Genomic DNA, 15,891 nt, shown 5'->3' with positions numbered 1-15,891 from the left:
TGGGCAGTGATTAAATGGGAAGTGGACATTGGCCTGGGTGTGGGAGCTTGAAGTCCCTCCAGAACTTTAAACAGTTTTTATGCTGGACTGAAAGATGAAGCTTTGACTTGGCCTGGAATCTGCCATTTTGATTTTGCTGCCCTAAATACCTTAAACCAGGTCTGTGCTATATTGTAACTAAAGCTTTTTATACTGCAAGCAACCATGCAGTTTAAGTTGTGATTTACATTAGTATTGAAAAATTGAACTACTTTTAAAACTGGTGTTAATTGAACTGGAAGCTGAAATTTTCAGCTGAGTCCTACTCTTAGGCTTTCATTAAATGCTGTCCCTTTTACCCTAAAAAACTGAAACTTATACTGCGTTGGAACTAAATTGTGTCCTCCCTAAAAGAGGGCATGTGTTGCGGTGAGACCTGGAGACTGACCTCCTGCTTGTGGCTGGGTTGATTGGTTAGCCACAACACCCGATTGGTAGGTCCCTCGGTGTTGGGTTTAATCTGGCCAATGGGGCACAGTCTAAACGGAGCGAGGGACCTATATATACCCATGCACGTGACCCAGAACTTCCTCTTTCGGCTCGTGCATCGGAACACCCGCCCACCTCTCCCTACTTTTAGGGCTTTGCGCTTGACCTTGCTATTCCGTCATGTGTCGTCTGTCATTGGGACAGGGGCATGGCAGAAATTTCCCCACTTGGCTGATTGGCTGTTGCCATTTGGGTTTCGCCTGCTGCGTAGCAAATCATCACAACTTGTAAGGTTGCGGATGGGCACTTGTTCATGTGATAGGGATGGGAGAACCCTCTCGCCATCCCTATGTGAAAGGTATTCCGTTAAAGGAATCCAGGGACTCAACTCGGTTTGGTCAACGCCTGAGAGGGGGTTGTGCCCATGCCAGAGTCCAGGGGAGCATCTGGGGAGTGGACAGAGTCTGTTCCCGGGCTTTTCACCTACCTCAGGTGTTCACCCTTGGCTGACCTATGCTGGTGCCCTGGGTCAGCGCTGCCTGCAAGGATGCAGAGAGCTAGTCGAACCAGAGCCTATGCAACCACTCACTTTTCTGTAAGCAATAAAGTTGTGGCCTAAATTCTGCCAAAAACCCAAACTAAAATGTGTTTTTATTTAGGGGGGAGGTCTCTGGGTCTGAACACGCAAAAGCTAATACCACCTTTAATATCTCCCATTTGCTCCATTGTGTGGAGCCATATAAGGGTAGGGGTGGGGTGGGGTTACTCCTCCAAAATTGGTATTTAATCTAGGTTTCTGGTTTACTATTGCCCCTCAAGACTTCTCTGCTAATTTAGAGATAGCTTTCCTTCTGCGGCAGAATTGAAAATGCATTTGTCCAGGCTTATTGTTCCTAGTATTTGGCTCCTGAACTATATATATATATATATATATATATATATATATATATATATATATATATATATATTACAGGATTTATCTTCTAGCACACCCTGACTGTGCCCTTGCTAAAGTTTAAGTGATGCCTTAATTAATTAAATGGGAGGCACTCGGCCTCCAGTCACTCAGCTTCTTAACTTGCTTGTTACCTTGACTTGAGACTTGATCGCTAGTTCTAAGTAAGATGCTCAGGTACCTGGAGGTGCCCTCTTGCTTGGGATGCCAGTTCAAAACTCCATATTTTTATGGTACTCTCTTTGTGAAGGAACTCTTTTGTTTGCAGCTCAGCCAACACACACAATTTATTTATTTATTCAGTCCATTTACCTGCATTACAGGGGATTTTGAATGCAGACCAAGATGTTAAATACCCCACATTTTCCAGGTATTTCCCCCTTCCATGTAATGGATCCACTCTCAAGTCTGAATAAGCATTTGTAAATCCACTGAGTAAGTCCTACTTGTTTTGATCAACACATTGAAGAATAGTTATATATGAATGTGTCCATAAAGGAAACACAGTAGTTACAGACCCTCCAAGTTTCCCTATTTTCCAGGGACAGTCCCAAATTTAAAGAAGCCATCCTGGTTTCTGATGTGATCCTGGATTGTCCCGCTTTTCCTTTGGACCACCCTATTTTTATCAGAGAAATGTTGGAGGGTATGGAGTTATGTGACTCTCAGACCAAGGGAATAAGTACAGTCATGGGAAAAAGAAAGTGCACCCACTTTGAATTCTGTAGTTTTACATATGAAGACATAATAATAATAATAATAATAATAATAATAATAATAATAATTATTTATTATTTGTACCCCGCCCATCTGGCTGGGTTTCCCCAGCCACTCTGGGCGGCTTCCATAAAAACCAAAAATACACTAAAATATCACAGATTAAAAACTTCCCTGAACAGGGCTGCCTTAAGATGTCTTCTGAATGTCAGGTAGTTATTTATCGCTTTGACATCTGATGGGAGGGCGTTCCACAGGGCAGGCACCACTACCGAGAAGGCCCTCTGCCTGGTTCCCTGTAGCTTTGCTTCTCGCAATGAGGGAACCGCCAGAAGGCCCTCAGCGCTGGACCTCAGCGTCCGGGCAGAACGATGGGGGTGGAGACGCTCCTTCAGGTATACTGGACCGAGGCCGTTTAGGGCTTTAAAGGTCAACACCAGCACTTTGAATTGTGCTCGGAAACGTACTGGGAGCCAATGTAGGTCTTTCAAGACCGGTGTTATGTGGTCTTGGCGGCCGCCCCCAGTCACCAGTCTAGCTGCCGCATTCTGGATTAGTTGTAGTTTCCGAGTCACCTTCAAAGGTAGCCCCACGTAGAGCGCATTGCAGTAGTCCAAGCGGGAGATAACACAATTATCTGTTCCTTTGCAGGTCTTAAAATTAGGGAAATACCACCTCAGATGAACAACAACACATGACATACTACACTGTGTCATGATTTATTTAACAGAAATAAAGCCAAAATGGAAAAGCCATGTATGAAAAACTAGGTACACCTTATGATTCAATAGCTTGTAGAGTACATTTAGCAGCAATAACATGAAGTAATATGAAGTATTTGTTTTCTGTAGGACCCAGGGCCATCTTTAGCAGATGTGTTACCGGGGTGCAAATATCCGCCCAGCACCCCCAAATTACCAAACATAGTGTTGGGGTGGCTGTAGCTGCGCACTGCCAGCCATTGTGGGGGCAACTCCCCCCCATGACGCTGAGGGCGACCGATCCCCACAGAGGCTTGGGAGTGAAGTTGCACGCGTCCCAAGCCACCACGGGAGGAGAGCGCAGCTTCCTTCCCAAGCCTCCACAGGAGGAGAGCGATCTCCGCAGAAGCTTGGGAGGGAAGCTGTGCGCCCACCAGCCATATGGTTAGCGGGGCGCAGCTTCCTTCCTAAGCCTCTGCGGGGATCGCTCTCCTCCAGAGGAGGCTTGGGAGGGAAGCTGCAAGCCCACCAGCCTTATGGTTGGTGGGGCGCAGCTGGCGGGCATGCAGGGAAAGGTGAGACCGCCAGCAAAGCCGCGCAGCTGGGGAGCCCCTGAGAGGCCGGCGCCCTGGCACGATGCACCACAGCTCTCTTAAGGTCCCACACAGCACCTCAGTTGGGTTGAGGTCTGAATTTTGACTGGGCCATTGCAACCCCTTGGCTCTGTGCTTTTTCAGCCATTCTGTTGTAGATTTTCTGGTGTGCTTGGGATGCTTGTCCTTCAGCTGTTGGGCAGATCACCACACATTTGACTTTGGTATATAGAGGAGTTCATGGCTGACTCGATGACTGCCAGGTTCCCAGGTTGTATGGCTGCAAAACATGCCCAAATCAGCCCTCCACCAGCGTACTTGAAATAATAATAATAATAATAATAATAATAATAATAATAATTTATACCCCACCCATCTGGCTGGGTTTCCCCAGTCACTCTGGGCAGCTTCCAACAAAATATTAAAAATATAATAAAACATCAAACATTAAAAACTTCCCTAAACAGGGCTGCCTTCAGATGTCTTTTAAAAGTAAGATAGTTGTTTATTTCCTTGACATCTGATGGGAGGGTGTTCCACATGGCAGGTCCACTACCGAGAAGGCCCTCTGCCTGGTTCCCTGTAACTTGGCTTCTCACAGTGAGGGAACCTCCAGAAGGCCCTCGGCGCTGGATCTCAGTTTCCGGGCTGAACGATGGGGGTGGAGAGGCTCCTTCAGATGGTATGAGGTGCTTTTGCTGATATGCTGTGTTTGGTTTTTGATAAATGTGGCACTGTACATTATGGCCAAACATCTCCTCTTTGGTCTCATCTGTCCAAAGGACATTGTTCCAGAAATCTTGTGGTTTGTTCAGATGCAACTTTGCAAACCTAAGCCATGCTGCCATGTTCTTTTTAGAGAGACGAGGCTTTCTCCGGGAAACCCTTCCAAACAAACCATACTTGTTTCATCTTTTTCTAATTGTACTGTCATGAACCTTAACATTTAACATGCTAACTTAGGTCTGACCTTGGGGTGAATTTGCTGGGGCGTCCACCCCTGAGAAGATTGGCAACTGCCTTGAATGTTTCCCACTTTTGAATAATCTTTCTCACTTTAGTATGATGGACATAAAATTGGTTGGAGATGGCCTTAGAACTCTTCCCAGTTTCATGGGCAGCATCACCTGCTTCTCTAAGAGCCTTGTGTCATCTTTCCTCCTTAGGATTGTGTTAAAGCACACCTATATGCTCCAGACCAGCAAACTGCCAAAACTTTGGCTCTTATAGAGGTGGGCACACTTGCTGATGATCAGTTAAGCAAGGACATTTGATTAGCAGCCCCTGTCTGCTACATAGCCTCTTAATTCCTATGGAAGCAGTAAAGGTGTACTTAGTTTTTCAGACATGATTTCTCCATTTTGGCTTTATTTCTGTTAACTAAATCATGACACGGCATAATATGTCATGTGTGGTTGTTCATCTGAGGTTGTATTTATCTAATTTTAAGACCTGCTAAGGAACAAGTGATTGCTATTACATCCTGATATGTAAAACCACAGAATTCAAAGAGGGTGCACTTTCCCCCCATGACTATAACTATACAACCTTTAGAAGACACCTGAAAGCAGCCCTGTATAGGGAGGTTTTGTAATGTGTAATGTTTTATTATGTTTATTATGTTTAATGTTTTATTATATATGTTGGAAGCTGCCCTGAGTGGCTGGGGCAACCCAGTCAGATGGGGGACGGGGTAAGAAATAGTAAAATTATGGTGGTAATGATGATGATTGGTGGAATAGGCTGCCTCTGTTTTCACCAGAGAAATGTTGGAGGGTATGTTGCTAGTATTTTCACTATTCTGTGCTTGACAGATTTATGGCTTTTGTGGTTTTTGTATCTCTTACCTGTGCAGGGGGCAGGGTAACCAGGCTGCGGGGCCAAGAGAACAAGGATGTGTGCATGTCTGTCTTTCAGAGGGTCCAGGTTTGAACCTGCTTTGGGCACAGATTTCAGCTGTGAACATTTAAAATTTAGCAGGCATAATGCGGGTGGTTGGGGAGTATGGGATGAAGGGTATTTTCTGCTTTATAACTCACAGGTCCAATTTTCCTCCAGAACAGCAAGGGAGAGGCCAAAGACCCATTGTTGGGCTCTGTGGACCGGCCCGCTGTAAGGAAGGAAAATTTTCAGGTAACAACCATTGTTTTCTTTTTCTTGCATGAATATATTAACTCTAACTTTAATGTCAGAATTGCAGACTATGTCCATGTTCCTACCAGAGGCCTAAAAATGGCTTCAGTTTGGAGAGAAGCCTCTGGGTGACAACAGAAGGAATTCTGACTGCTGCTACAGCCACCCACAGAGCGCTGCTGCCAGCTCGCTCCAAGTGTGGATCATTTGCTTGCTCATCGTCCGTCAGTGCTCAGTTTTTTGTTTTATTTATTGCAACAGCAGAGAGGAACCAAGAGACATTCCTGTTTCTCTTGCTTCAAGCAGCCTGACACTGCAGGAGCAGGAGCGGCAGGCGAGTGGCTGTGCTGCACAGGGCTAGGAGCGGCTATCGCTGTGTCCAGACCCAAGAGCAATCACCCGGAGGCTTCTGACCACAGGGAGTCTCATTGACAGGGTTGTGTTTGAACTGGCACTCAGATTTCTCAGAAGCAGTTTATGTACAAGGGGTTTTTTATGTGATGGGGAGTATGGGGAGTAAAGAGCAGCTCTGACCCCTTTAAATAAGCTTCTTGTTTATCAGTTCATCCCAGCTGTGATGGACCAGAATTAGGTCCACTACTAGTCCATCAGCTCTTCACTGCCTTTGAAATAATGCATGCTGAGTTCATGTTGAAATATCTTCCCTTAACCCTTTCCAGGCCTAATTAAACATCACATAGATACACATTTAATTTCCCCCCAATTGTTGTGGGAGGCGGGCGGGTGGCTGTTACAGCCATACCACTGGGGGAGTCATTGAATGGGAGAGAGCAAAGCAACACTGAGCATCTTTGTATTATTAACCCTTTCCATGTCAGCTGCTTTCCCTCCCTCATTTGTTACCATTACAGATGCTTGCTTGTACTTGCAAAAGTGTATTTGGAACTTAACGGGGGGGGGGGGGGGGGAGCACAGATTATTGGAGTGGGGAGATAAAGCAGAACAATACTGGCCATTGAAAGAGTTAAGCATCCTCTCTCCCATTTCCTTGCCACTTATTCAACCGTCCCAAAGCAACTTTTATGTAATAAAAATGGTTCTTGGATTTCTGAAAATGTAACATTGAGCATAAAATCCATTTTTTCCATGTTCAACTTCTCTCTTGTCCAAATATGAGAGCTAAGCACATGTATCAGCAATTAAAAATCTGACAGTTCCATGACCACATATTGTAGGCATCCTGTTTGTTTTTTTTACTCAAGTTTGTCTCAGCGCACACCCTTCTGTTTTGATCAGACTGAGAATGCACTACTCACTCAACATCCAAATACATGTTCTGGATTGTTTAACCCCCCCCCCCAAAAAAAAAAAAAAATCCTCCCAGGAAATGTGCAAAATGGAATTTCCTGGGGCATGAATGCAGACATGCACAGAAGCTACTTCTGTTTAATCTGAAATTGCCATTTTAATTACTGAAATCGAGTATGTAGGGTTTTTGCTGCTAGTTCAGGTTCATCTCAACATGATTCTAAATCGATAAAAAATGGCAACTTTCTCCCCACAGAAACAGTGCAAAAATGATTTATCTTTTTTTTCATGGATCAGTTTATGCACAAAACAATATGCTGGAATATACTGTAAAACTATTGGGGCCAATAGTAAGCCTTAAAAAAGCAACAGCAACAACCCAAAAGTAGCTTTTAAGCAACCATTCAAATGTGGTAAAGCACCCCTTCCTCCTCCATTGGCATCCATTTCAAACATTTCATTGACTGTCTAGCTAAAGGAAGGGACAAAACTCTGATCATCCAACAAGACCCCACCCACCTCCAAACCTCTGCCCCTCACATAGCAAAAAGTGAGGTTGAGGAAGTATTTTTTAAAAAAATATTCATTGTTTCTGGTTCTGCAAAGAAATGTTAAACTGTGAAGTAGTAAATGTATGACATGCAAAATGCAGTTTCCAGCTGAGCGCAGAAAAAGGGGGATGAACGAAATACCTGCCACCTCCCACAGATCACCTGCCAAAGGAATACTACACAAGTATGCAAGAAAAAGACGACATAAGGTGCTTGGAAGCTCTGGTAGAATAAGCTCTGGCAAGAAGAAAGCAATAATTGAGACAACATCCAGAAATATACAGGGGCCCAGATGGAAAGAGAAATGGAAGGGGAAGCATGGGAGAAAGGGGAAGGAGAGGCAAAGACCCACTTGCCATTGGCAGTGGTTTGATCAGAACTTTCTCCTCATCTACAGATTATTGCTGGGTAGGGATAATCTGGATTAAGGAAGGGGAAAGTGTGGGGCAACAGTGATTCCCAGGAAACATAATATGGATGTCACACATTATAAATGGTAGAAGCTCAAGAAGTTTATGGGCCACATTAAAGGAAGATATGGCTATGGCTATACATCTTCCTTTAAGGAGCAATGGTAGTAATCCTTGGCTAGTTGGAGCTATCTAGAGACAACCCTCTCAGTAAGGAAGGGAAGGCAGAATATGGTTGTCATTCAGAGCTGGAATGTGGACTTGGTGCATGATGGACACAATCCAGCAGGAGCACAATCTATTCTTATACCATTTGTGGAGCAGACTTCCCCAAGATTAATTAGGGTAAGTGGGATCTGGTGCATCAGGCACCAAAATATATAGGGCTAGCATATATAGAGCTAGCCCTAGCAGAGACAGAATGTTTTGTACTGAAAAGAGACTGCAAGGCCCCTGGAGGGGGCAGGAATTGTTCTGTATTTATTGCCAATCAGTTTTCTAATCTAACCCTCCTAATTGCTTTCCTTAGCTGAAAACACCATCTAGACCAATATAAATATGTAGATTCCAGAGAGCTCTGTTTAATAACATGGAGCTTGAACATAGAACTCTATTTGTTTGTCTCTGCTTATTTATGTCAAGATCAATTGTAATTAAAGATGAATTCAGCTTCAAAAGAAGCACTTTAGCTGATCCTTCTCATCAGGAGAATCCCTTCCTCTTCTGCCCCTCTCCCCCCATACATACCTTGACGGACGCAGGTGGCGCTGCGGTCTAAACCACTAAGCCTCTTGGATTTGCTGATCAGATGGTCAGTGGTTCGAATCCACACTCAGGAGGGGATGAGCCCCTGTTGCTTTGTCCCAGCTTCTGGCAACCTAGCAGTTCGAAAACACACCAGTGCAAGTAGATAAATAGGTACCTCTGTGGTGGTGGGAAGGTAAATGGCATTTCTGTGTGCTCTGGTTTCCATCACAGTGTCCCATTGCACCAGAAGTGGTTTAGTCTTTCTGGCCACATTACCCGGAAAGCTGTCTGTGGAGAAACACCAGCTCCCTCAGCCTGAAAGTGGAGATAAGCACTGCACCCCAAAATCGCCTTTGGCTGGACTTAAACGTCCGAGGGTCCTTTAACTTTACCTTGTGATAACAGCTCCTTTTCCAGCAGACAATTGCTCCCCTCCAAAAGAGAGAGAGAGAGACTTTTTGATATGAATTATAGAAGGTTTTGTGACACTATTGTGGCAGCAACAAAAGCTGTCAAAAATAAGAATTATTAACCACAATATAATCTGGACGGACAGTGCTGCTCATTCTCCAGGGAACTGATCCCATATGGTTTATTTTAAACATGTTATGTAAACTGTGGGAATGGGCAACAAATTACTAAAAGGCAAGGAATAAGGAAAAGTGATTGCCTAATTCCTGAAGAGGCATATTTCATTTCATGATTTTCTTAAATCCACTTTCACAGATTAAGAAAGACCACTTTCAAAATACTCAGAGCAGTTCCACATGCCTCAGATAGATATTATTTGGTGCATATGTATCTGAAGACACCCTGATGTAGGGGGCACTCCAGAAAAAAAAAACTTAAAAGGGTTTTTTTCTTTCAAAAATCCCAACCATTATAAACTGTGCCCCAGGCCTGATTTTTAAAAAGCTCTTTTGCAAGAGACTAAATTGTCTGATGAGCAGCTTCTCGACATGACTGCCATCAAGGTAGACGGTTACGGCCAGTTCAGAGAGGGAAGCTGGTCTCCAGGACTCCAGGACTGTGTGTTTGTATCTCATAGAATCATAGAATAATAGAGTTGGAAGAGACCACAAGGGCCATCGAGTCCAACCCCCTGCCAAGCAGGAAACACCATCAGAGCACTCCTGACATATGGTTGTCAAGCCTCTGCTTAAAGACCTCCAAAGAAGGAGACTCCACCACACACCTTGGCAGCAAATTCCAATGTCGAACAGCTCTTACTGTCAGGAAGTTCTTCCTAATGTTTAGGTGGAATCTTTTTTCTTGTAGTTTGGAACCATTGCTCCGTGTCCGCTTCTCTGGAGCAGCAGAAAACAACCTTTCTCCCTCCTCTATGTGACATCCTTTTATATATTTTTATATATATCTCAGCCCAGTGTTTCACTTCTCCCAAGGAAAGACAGTCCTGATGTGGGACAGAGAACATCCTTGTCCCCTCCCACATGATCTAAAGTGGCTGGAGCTACATCAGAAGCCATCATAAAAAGCTGTTGGCAACCCTGCTCCAAATTAGTGACACCTACCCATTGTTCTAGGTAGTAGAAATGGAGATAATTTTAACTTTATATCCATGCATATTTGTTGATTTATTTTAACAGTTGTCATTTGCTTTGAAGCCAGGGGAAACGGGGGGGGGGGGGGGGGCTATAAATAAATTTTACTGCCAAAGATACGTAAAATGGTCACAAAGCACATTCATCATATGGACAAAGCACTTCTGTTCCATTGGATTCAGTTACACCTTATAAACAATACATTAAGCTGAATTCCTATTGATCCAGAAGGTAATAGAAGCTGCAACATGCACACTGAAAACATTTCAAAAATAAAAATAATTTGCATTATACCAAGCCTCTCTTGTTTGCCATTTTACACCCCATCATTCTGCTTAAACATTATCCTCTTGGTAGCTAGTTTGTCCATTTTGGTGGCACATGCACTTCAGTTTTCAACAGCTGTAATTTCAGTTTGTTCTTACCCTGTAACCCCTTTTTTAAATGTTCAGTATGCTTGGAAAGCCTTGCCTACTTGTATACAATTAGCACAACCACACATTCTCTGGGCTGCATCCTGGGGTTTTGCGACTCTAAATTCTATTGCAGCTGCCTTGTTTCTCTGCTTTCCTGTTTGCTATGACTTGCCAGCCATGGTTAATTCCAGGTAACTTGTTTCCTTTTCTTTCTATGGCTGCTAATTTCTCTGGTCTATTTTCGGATTTGCTCTCCCTAATGTGCACAAAGCGCTTCTGATTGTTTACCCCGGTGCCTCCAGAGACTGACAAAGCCTCCGGGCTGCTGCTGTTTATTGTACCCACTTGGACTGTTAAAGGTTTGTTTTCAACCAGAGAAGCAGGTCGGCCTGAGTTGTGATAAAGACCAATGGCGCAGATCACCTTACCAACCTCTTCTGCTGCACAGTGTGAGATGAGGGCCCATTTTATATATTTATTTTTACCTTTCAAATTGATTTCACTTTCTCATAAATACTCATTTAGCTGTGGGTGGTGATAGTTCACTCTGAGTTTATAGGTGCTTTTTTGTTTTTGTTTTTTGCTGTTGGTACAAGAGTACCTCTTCGATTTACTTCTCTCCTGTCTGCTAGCTGCAGCAAGTCAAAATTGCAGGCTAATGGTGAGGTGAGCAGCTTATAATATATGATGATCAATACTTCAAATCTGCTTTCTGTGATGTGACATAAAAAAGGAAAGCAAGGAAGGTGAATAAAAGAGACAGAAAGCTGCTGATGTCCCCCCCCCTCCCTTCTTTCCCCCCAGCCCAGTGGGACAAAAACTCAGGGAGAAGGGGTAGGTTTTCCCTTCAAGGTCAATGCATGCTTATTTCCTCTTAAAACCACTCTCCCCTCTTCATATTTAATTCAGTTGGTGCTAGGAATCCCTGGTAGCTCAAGTGGACGTTTAGTCAATACTGCAAACATAAATACAAACCAGAATTGTTAGTTTACACGTTCAGAGGAAAGTAGTGGAGTCAGCCGTAGTGACGTAGGTCGGTTCCAGCAGCTGAGACCAGGCGAGCTGAGATAGTTGCCTCAGGAAATTATGGGCCACCATTCAGGGGGCAGAGTGGGAGGCAGGCACCTCTGACCTGGGTGGCAGAAAGGGATACGGAGAGCTGCTCTAATGGCAATGGAAGCCCTTTCCTGCACAGGCCCCCTGCGCCAGGGTTTGGGGAGGCAGGGAACAAGGAATATGCCTTCTCATGAGCAGCTCTTGCTCATCTTGATGGGGTTTGCCCATGTGAGGTTCCCAGTAGAGCGTGCAATGTGTCTTTAGGAGTGTGTGCTTGGAGAAATGCCATCTGGATTTCCCTTGTCCCCTGACACCCTAATGTCTTGGACTGGCCTTGTCACTTAGGTAAGGTTTTGCAGTGGGAGGACGGACCACCTGCACAGAGAACAAGGGGACTCTTTCTGGAGGGAATGCTGAAAACAAAAAAGACTCTTTCAGCCAATTTCTTTCTAAAAACGTTTTCTGCCTCCTTCCACCTTCAGCCTGTTGTCTGGTTTGTGCGGCTGCCTCCTTTCCTTTGTGTATTTTAAAGGGAGATCATCTTCAATATTGCTCAGGAAGTTGCTCAGAAAATCCTAATAGCAGTGGACAGACTGGCAAAACTTGTATAATTGGATATGGTTTGGATGTTCCTGATGTGGTTTGTGATGTGGCATTGGGGTGGGGGCAGGACTGCCATTCAAAAACAAAAATGCCAGTGATTCTACAGGGTTTGTCATAGTCCCCAGATGTGGCTTAGGTAGTTTGGAAACTGTTTTGTGAGCTGCTGTGGAAGCCGTCAGGCCAAAAAGCAACACAGAAACATCAAGATACAGAAAATAAAGTAATTATGTGAATCCCTGCCGCGTCCACAGAGGGATATATTAGTCACTGCCATCCATAGACTGGCTTGGTACACATCTATGCATTGAAAGTTTCTAGTAGTAATGTTCTGATTTTTGTGTTTTTTACACAGTTGTAGAGTGGCCAGAGCAATCTATATGGGATATTTTTATTTTTATGTATTTTGTTTTACAATTCTTAAATAATATATGGAAGGATGATAGCTCTTTTAGGAGATAATATGCAAATTATTAAAGCCCTACACATGCAATCAGCTTATTTATACTGTGGACATCATCCAGCCAAGGTTAAGCACCTAAGTCCCACTGACTTCAACCAAAGACAGTTAAATGTATGTGTGCTTAAAAGTTCCCATTGAAATGAACAGGGATTAGATGGAATTTAACTAGGACTATATTGTGTTCAGTGTTCATTTTTTGTTCTTTGATTGACAGGGCTTTACAGAATACTCTGGAAACCCAGACTGTTGTTGTTAAGGAAATTCACTTTCTTATTTTCTATTTTACTCCTTTACTTCTTTCATATTTATTCCTTTGAAAACCAGTTTCTAGGTTCTGTCACACATTGGTGTGACCAGCATCCTGAACCATGTTGGGGTGTGTGTCATGATATGGAGATGAAAGTGGGTATCAATGCAGATGGAGGGGGGGTGATGGCCCAGGGCTCAATGGCTGACACTCAGCCCAGTGGGACAAAGTGAATAGCTACAATCAGTTGAGATACAGTAAAACCTGCCCCTTCTTCCTTCCACTGGGAGCGCCATGGACAGGATTAGCTCCTATGTTAGCTGTACCCCTTAGTCCTCCCTGTTACTTTTTCTCATCCTACTGAATCCCTGCAATTCAGCCTTACCAAGAAATCCGAAGCACTGCACTTGGGGGATGAAGCTTGCCCCTTGCTCCTGTCACTGGGTGGTCCACCAGCAGGAATCTCGTGGAAGGTTCATTGTGTCCAGGACACATTTTTCACATGTGCACACCACCCACCCTTCCTCTAAATGCACTCACACATACACACTGCCCCTTGTAACTCCAGGCATTCTGATAATTCTCATGAGAATATCATGGCAGAGAAAAGAAAATCCACTTTGTTAACGATTCTTGAGAAAAGAGAAGAAAGCAATCTGACTGGAAAATATTATCTGCTGTAAGAAAACGTAAATGTATGACACTTCCTAATAGTAAGTGCTGCAAAAATCAAATTTTCCAACAGATTCTTACCAAAACAAAAGCAAAAAAGATAAAAGCCAATTACACGATCCATACTCATGTCTAATAAAACAGCTGCAATAGCTCTTTTGACAAGCTTGTACTCAATGCGCAGTAGCGGAAAAATTCCATTCCTGTGTTTTTTGCTAGAAAAGGAACCTTTTTGAGAAACACTTTTTATTACACGACTGCCATGCAACAAAACAATTACAAACAACAGAGATGTCAAAGATGAAAGCTCAGCTTGCTTAATTTTTATGAAGTGTTTGTGTTTATGTGGAGTCAGCCATTGTCCAGTTATTGGTTCTTGTGTTAAAAAGTAATACTGATAATTCCTCTTGAGTTAGTTCACTACCATTTGCTCTTCTCTCAAACAATTTAAGCAGTAGCGAGACAAACAGATTTCTACCACAGATTAGTTTACAGATGAAGCTTAGTTCCATGGAGAGCAGCTCCCTAAAGGCCCCTTTCTGCTTCCTTTGGGCTACAGAGCCACTGATGTACCTGGAGAATAGTTCTAAATAAATCGATGGTCTCAACTTGTTGGTTTATGCAATGCTCCTGAAATGTTTTAATTATGATTCCTTTTGTAATGAGGATGGCCAGTGATCAAATAAGCAAGCTGTGATCTGATTGAGGCAGCTGATTAATGACTTTAAAAGCATTGTGTCCCCCCCCCCCTTGTTTGTTTTTGCAGAACAAGAGGAGTGTGTTAATTGCACAGATGAATGCCGAGTGCTTGGTCATTCTGACAGATGCTGGATGCCCCAGTTCCCTGCTGCCAACCAGGCTGAAAATGCAGATTATCGAACAAATCTCTTTGTCCCCACAGTGGAAGCTAATGTTGAGACTGAGACTTACGAAACTGTGAACCCCACGGGGAAAAAGACTTTTTGTACATTTGGGAAAGACAAGAGAGAGCACACTATTCTCATTGCCAATGTGAAACCTTATCTCAAAGCCAAACGTGCCCTGAGCCCTCTCCTCCAAGAGGTTCCCTCAGCATCAAGCAGCCCAACCAAGACCTGTATTGAGCCTTGCACCTCAACAAAAGGACCGCTGGATAGTTGCGAAGTCAAAACAGGAGCCTTGGCTGACCCCAGCAGCCAGTACATGACAGCCAGTGACAGCCAGTACCTATCTCCTAGTAAACAGTCCAGAGACGCTGCCTTCATTGCGTCCGATCAGATGGCCAGGGTCTTTGCTGAGGTGCATTCCCGGGTGAGCCGAGACTCCGCTGAGATGGACTCTGTGTTGGAGCAGATAGACCGTTCAAACAGGGAACTAGGGAGAGAGTCAGTGGATGCAGAGGAAGTAGTGCGGGAGATTGACAAGCTTTTGCAGGACTGTCGGGGAAATGACCCTGTAGCTGTGAGGAAATGAAACAAAAACCACAAAAGACAGCCTGGCATTTGTTTGCTTCTTCTGCTGAATTAAAAATAAAAAAAATCTCCCCTGGTTCTAAAATTTATACAGGGATGAACGAAGACCAATGCTGCTTTAAGGCTTTTAGTGAACATCTGAAGTGCCCACAAGTATGTTCTTTTCACTGCTCTATCTTTTTCCACAGATAACACTGGTTTCGTTTTTACCAAACTTTCATTAGAACGGCGTGATGTATGTTAACGAGAAGGAAGGAGGAGGGAGAAAAAGGATGCCACTTTGACAATCTAATAGAAAGATATAAAGGGAAAATAGGCAAATGGAACCTGATATTTTAGGACTGATAGTTGTTCACTGTTTATGTGTAGACTCCATAAAAAGCAGGGTGGAATAGTTCTCTGATAGATTTCCAGCGGTCATTATAGGCTTCTACTGAAAATCCCAAAATCAGAAACCAAGAAACAAAAAGTCTTGTAGTCAACCAGGCCCCACCAAGAATTAACACTCATTTGTGACAACCATTTCTGTATAAAGTTATCTGCCACCAAAAAAAAAAAAAAGGAAAAAAAGAGAAAGAAACCCAAGAATCCATTCCATAACATTGTTCAGCAAAAATATTCTGGTCATTAGTAACACAGCTCATGTCATATTAAAGTTAAATGTGAAATGATAGAGTCTTTGTTTGTCCTGCACCTGCATAAACTAACTCACATGGAAAGGAGAGGGGGGAAAAATGCTTTAGTGTCCAGCAAAATTTCTAGGCTAGCAGTATGTTTTAAACCTGAGGCATAATATGAGATCACAAATAATAATTACCTTTTGATAGGTAATAATAGAGGAGACAAATTAACATTATTAACACCTTTTGTAATTCATTTG

General features: G+C 43.5%; 1 protein-coding gene across 10 annotated transcripts in view; it reads left to right on the top strand.

The window, feature by feature from the left end:
- PCDH17 (protocadherin 17) overlaps positions 1-15,591 on the top strand; it is a 143,204-nt gene extending 127,613 nt beyond the window's left edge. For 3 of the 10 annotated variants that reach the window (XM_079972481.1, XM_079972483.1, XM_079972477.1), the window contains 2 exons: positions 5,493-5,567; positions 14,327-15,591. In XM_079972481.1, the coding sequence (XP_079828607.1) occupies positions 5,493-5,567; positions 14,327-15,012 (761 nt within the window). In that variant the 3' untranslated portion in view covers positions 15,013-15,591. Of the gene's footprint in view, positions 1-5,492; positions 5,568-14,326 lie in introns of those variants that run through there. The other 7 variants (XM_079972478.1, XM_079972480.1, XM_079972482.1 and 4 more) reach the window with 5 other exon arrangements.
- Positions 15,592-15,891: the final 300 nt, after the last annotated feature.

Source organism: Podarcis cretensis, assembly GCF_951804945.1.
Source record: "Podarcis cretensis genome assembly, chromosome: 4".
NCBI lineage: Eukaryota > Metazoa > Chordata > Lepidosauria > Squamata > Lacertidae > Podarcis > Podarcis cretensis.
The sequence above is the reverse complement of the archived record's forward strand: the minus strand, read 5'-3'. Positions and strand labels throughout refer to the sequence as shown.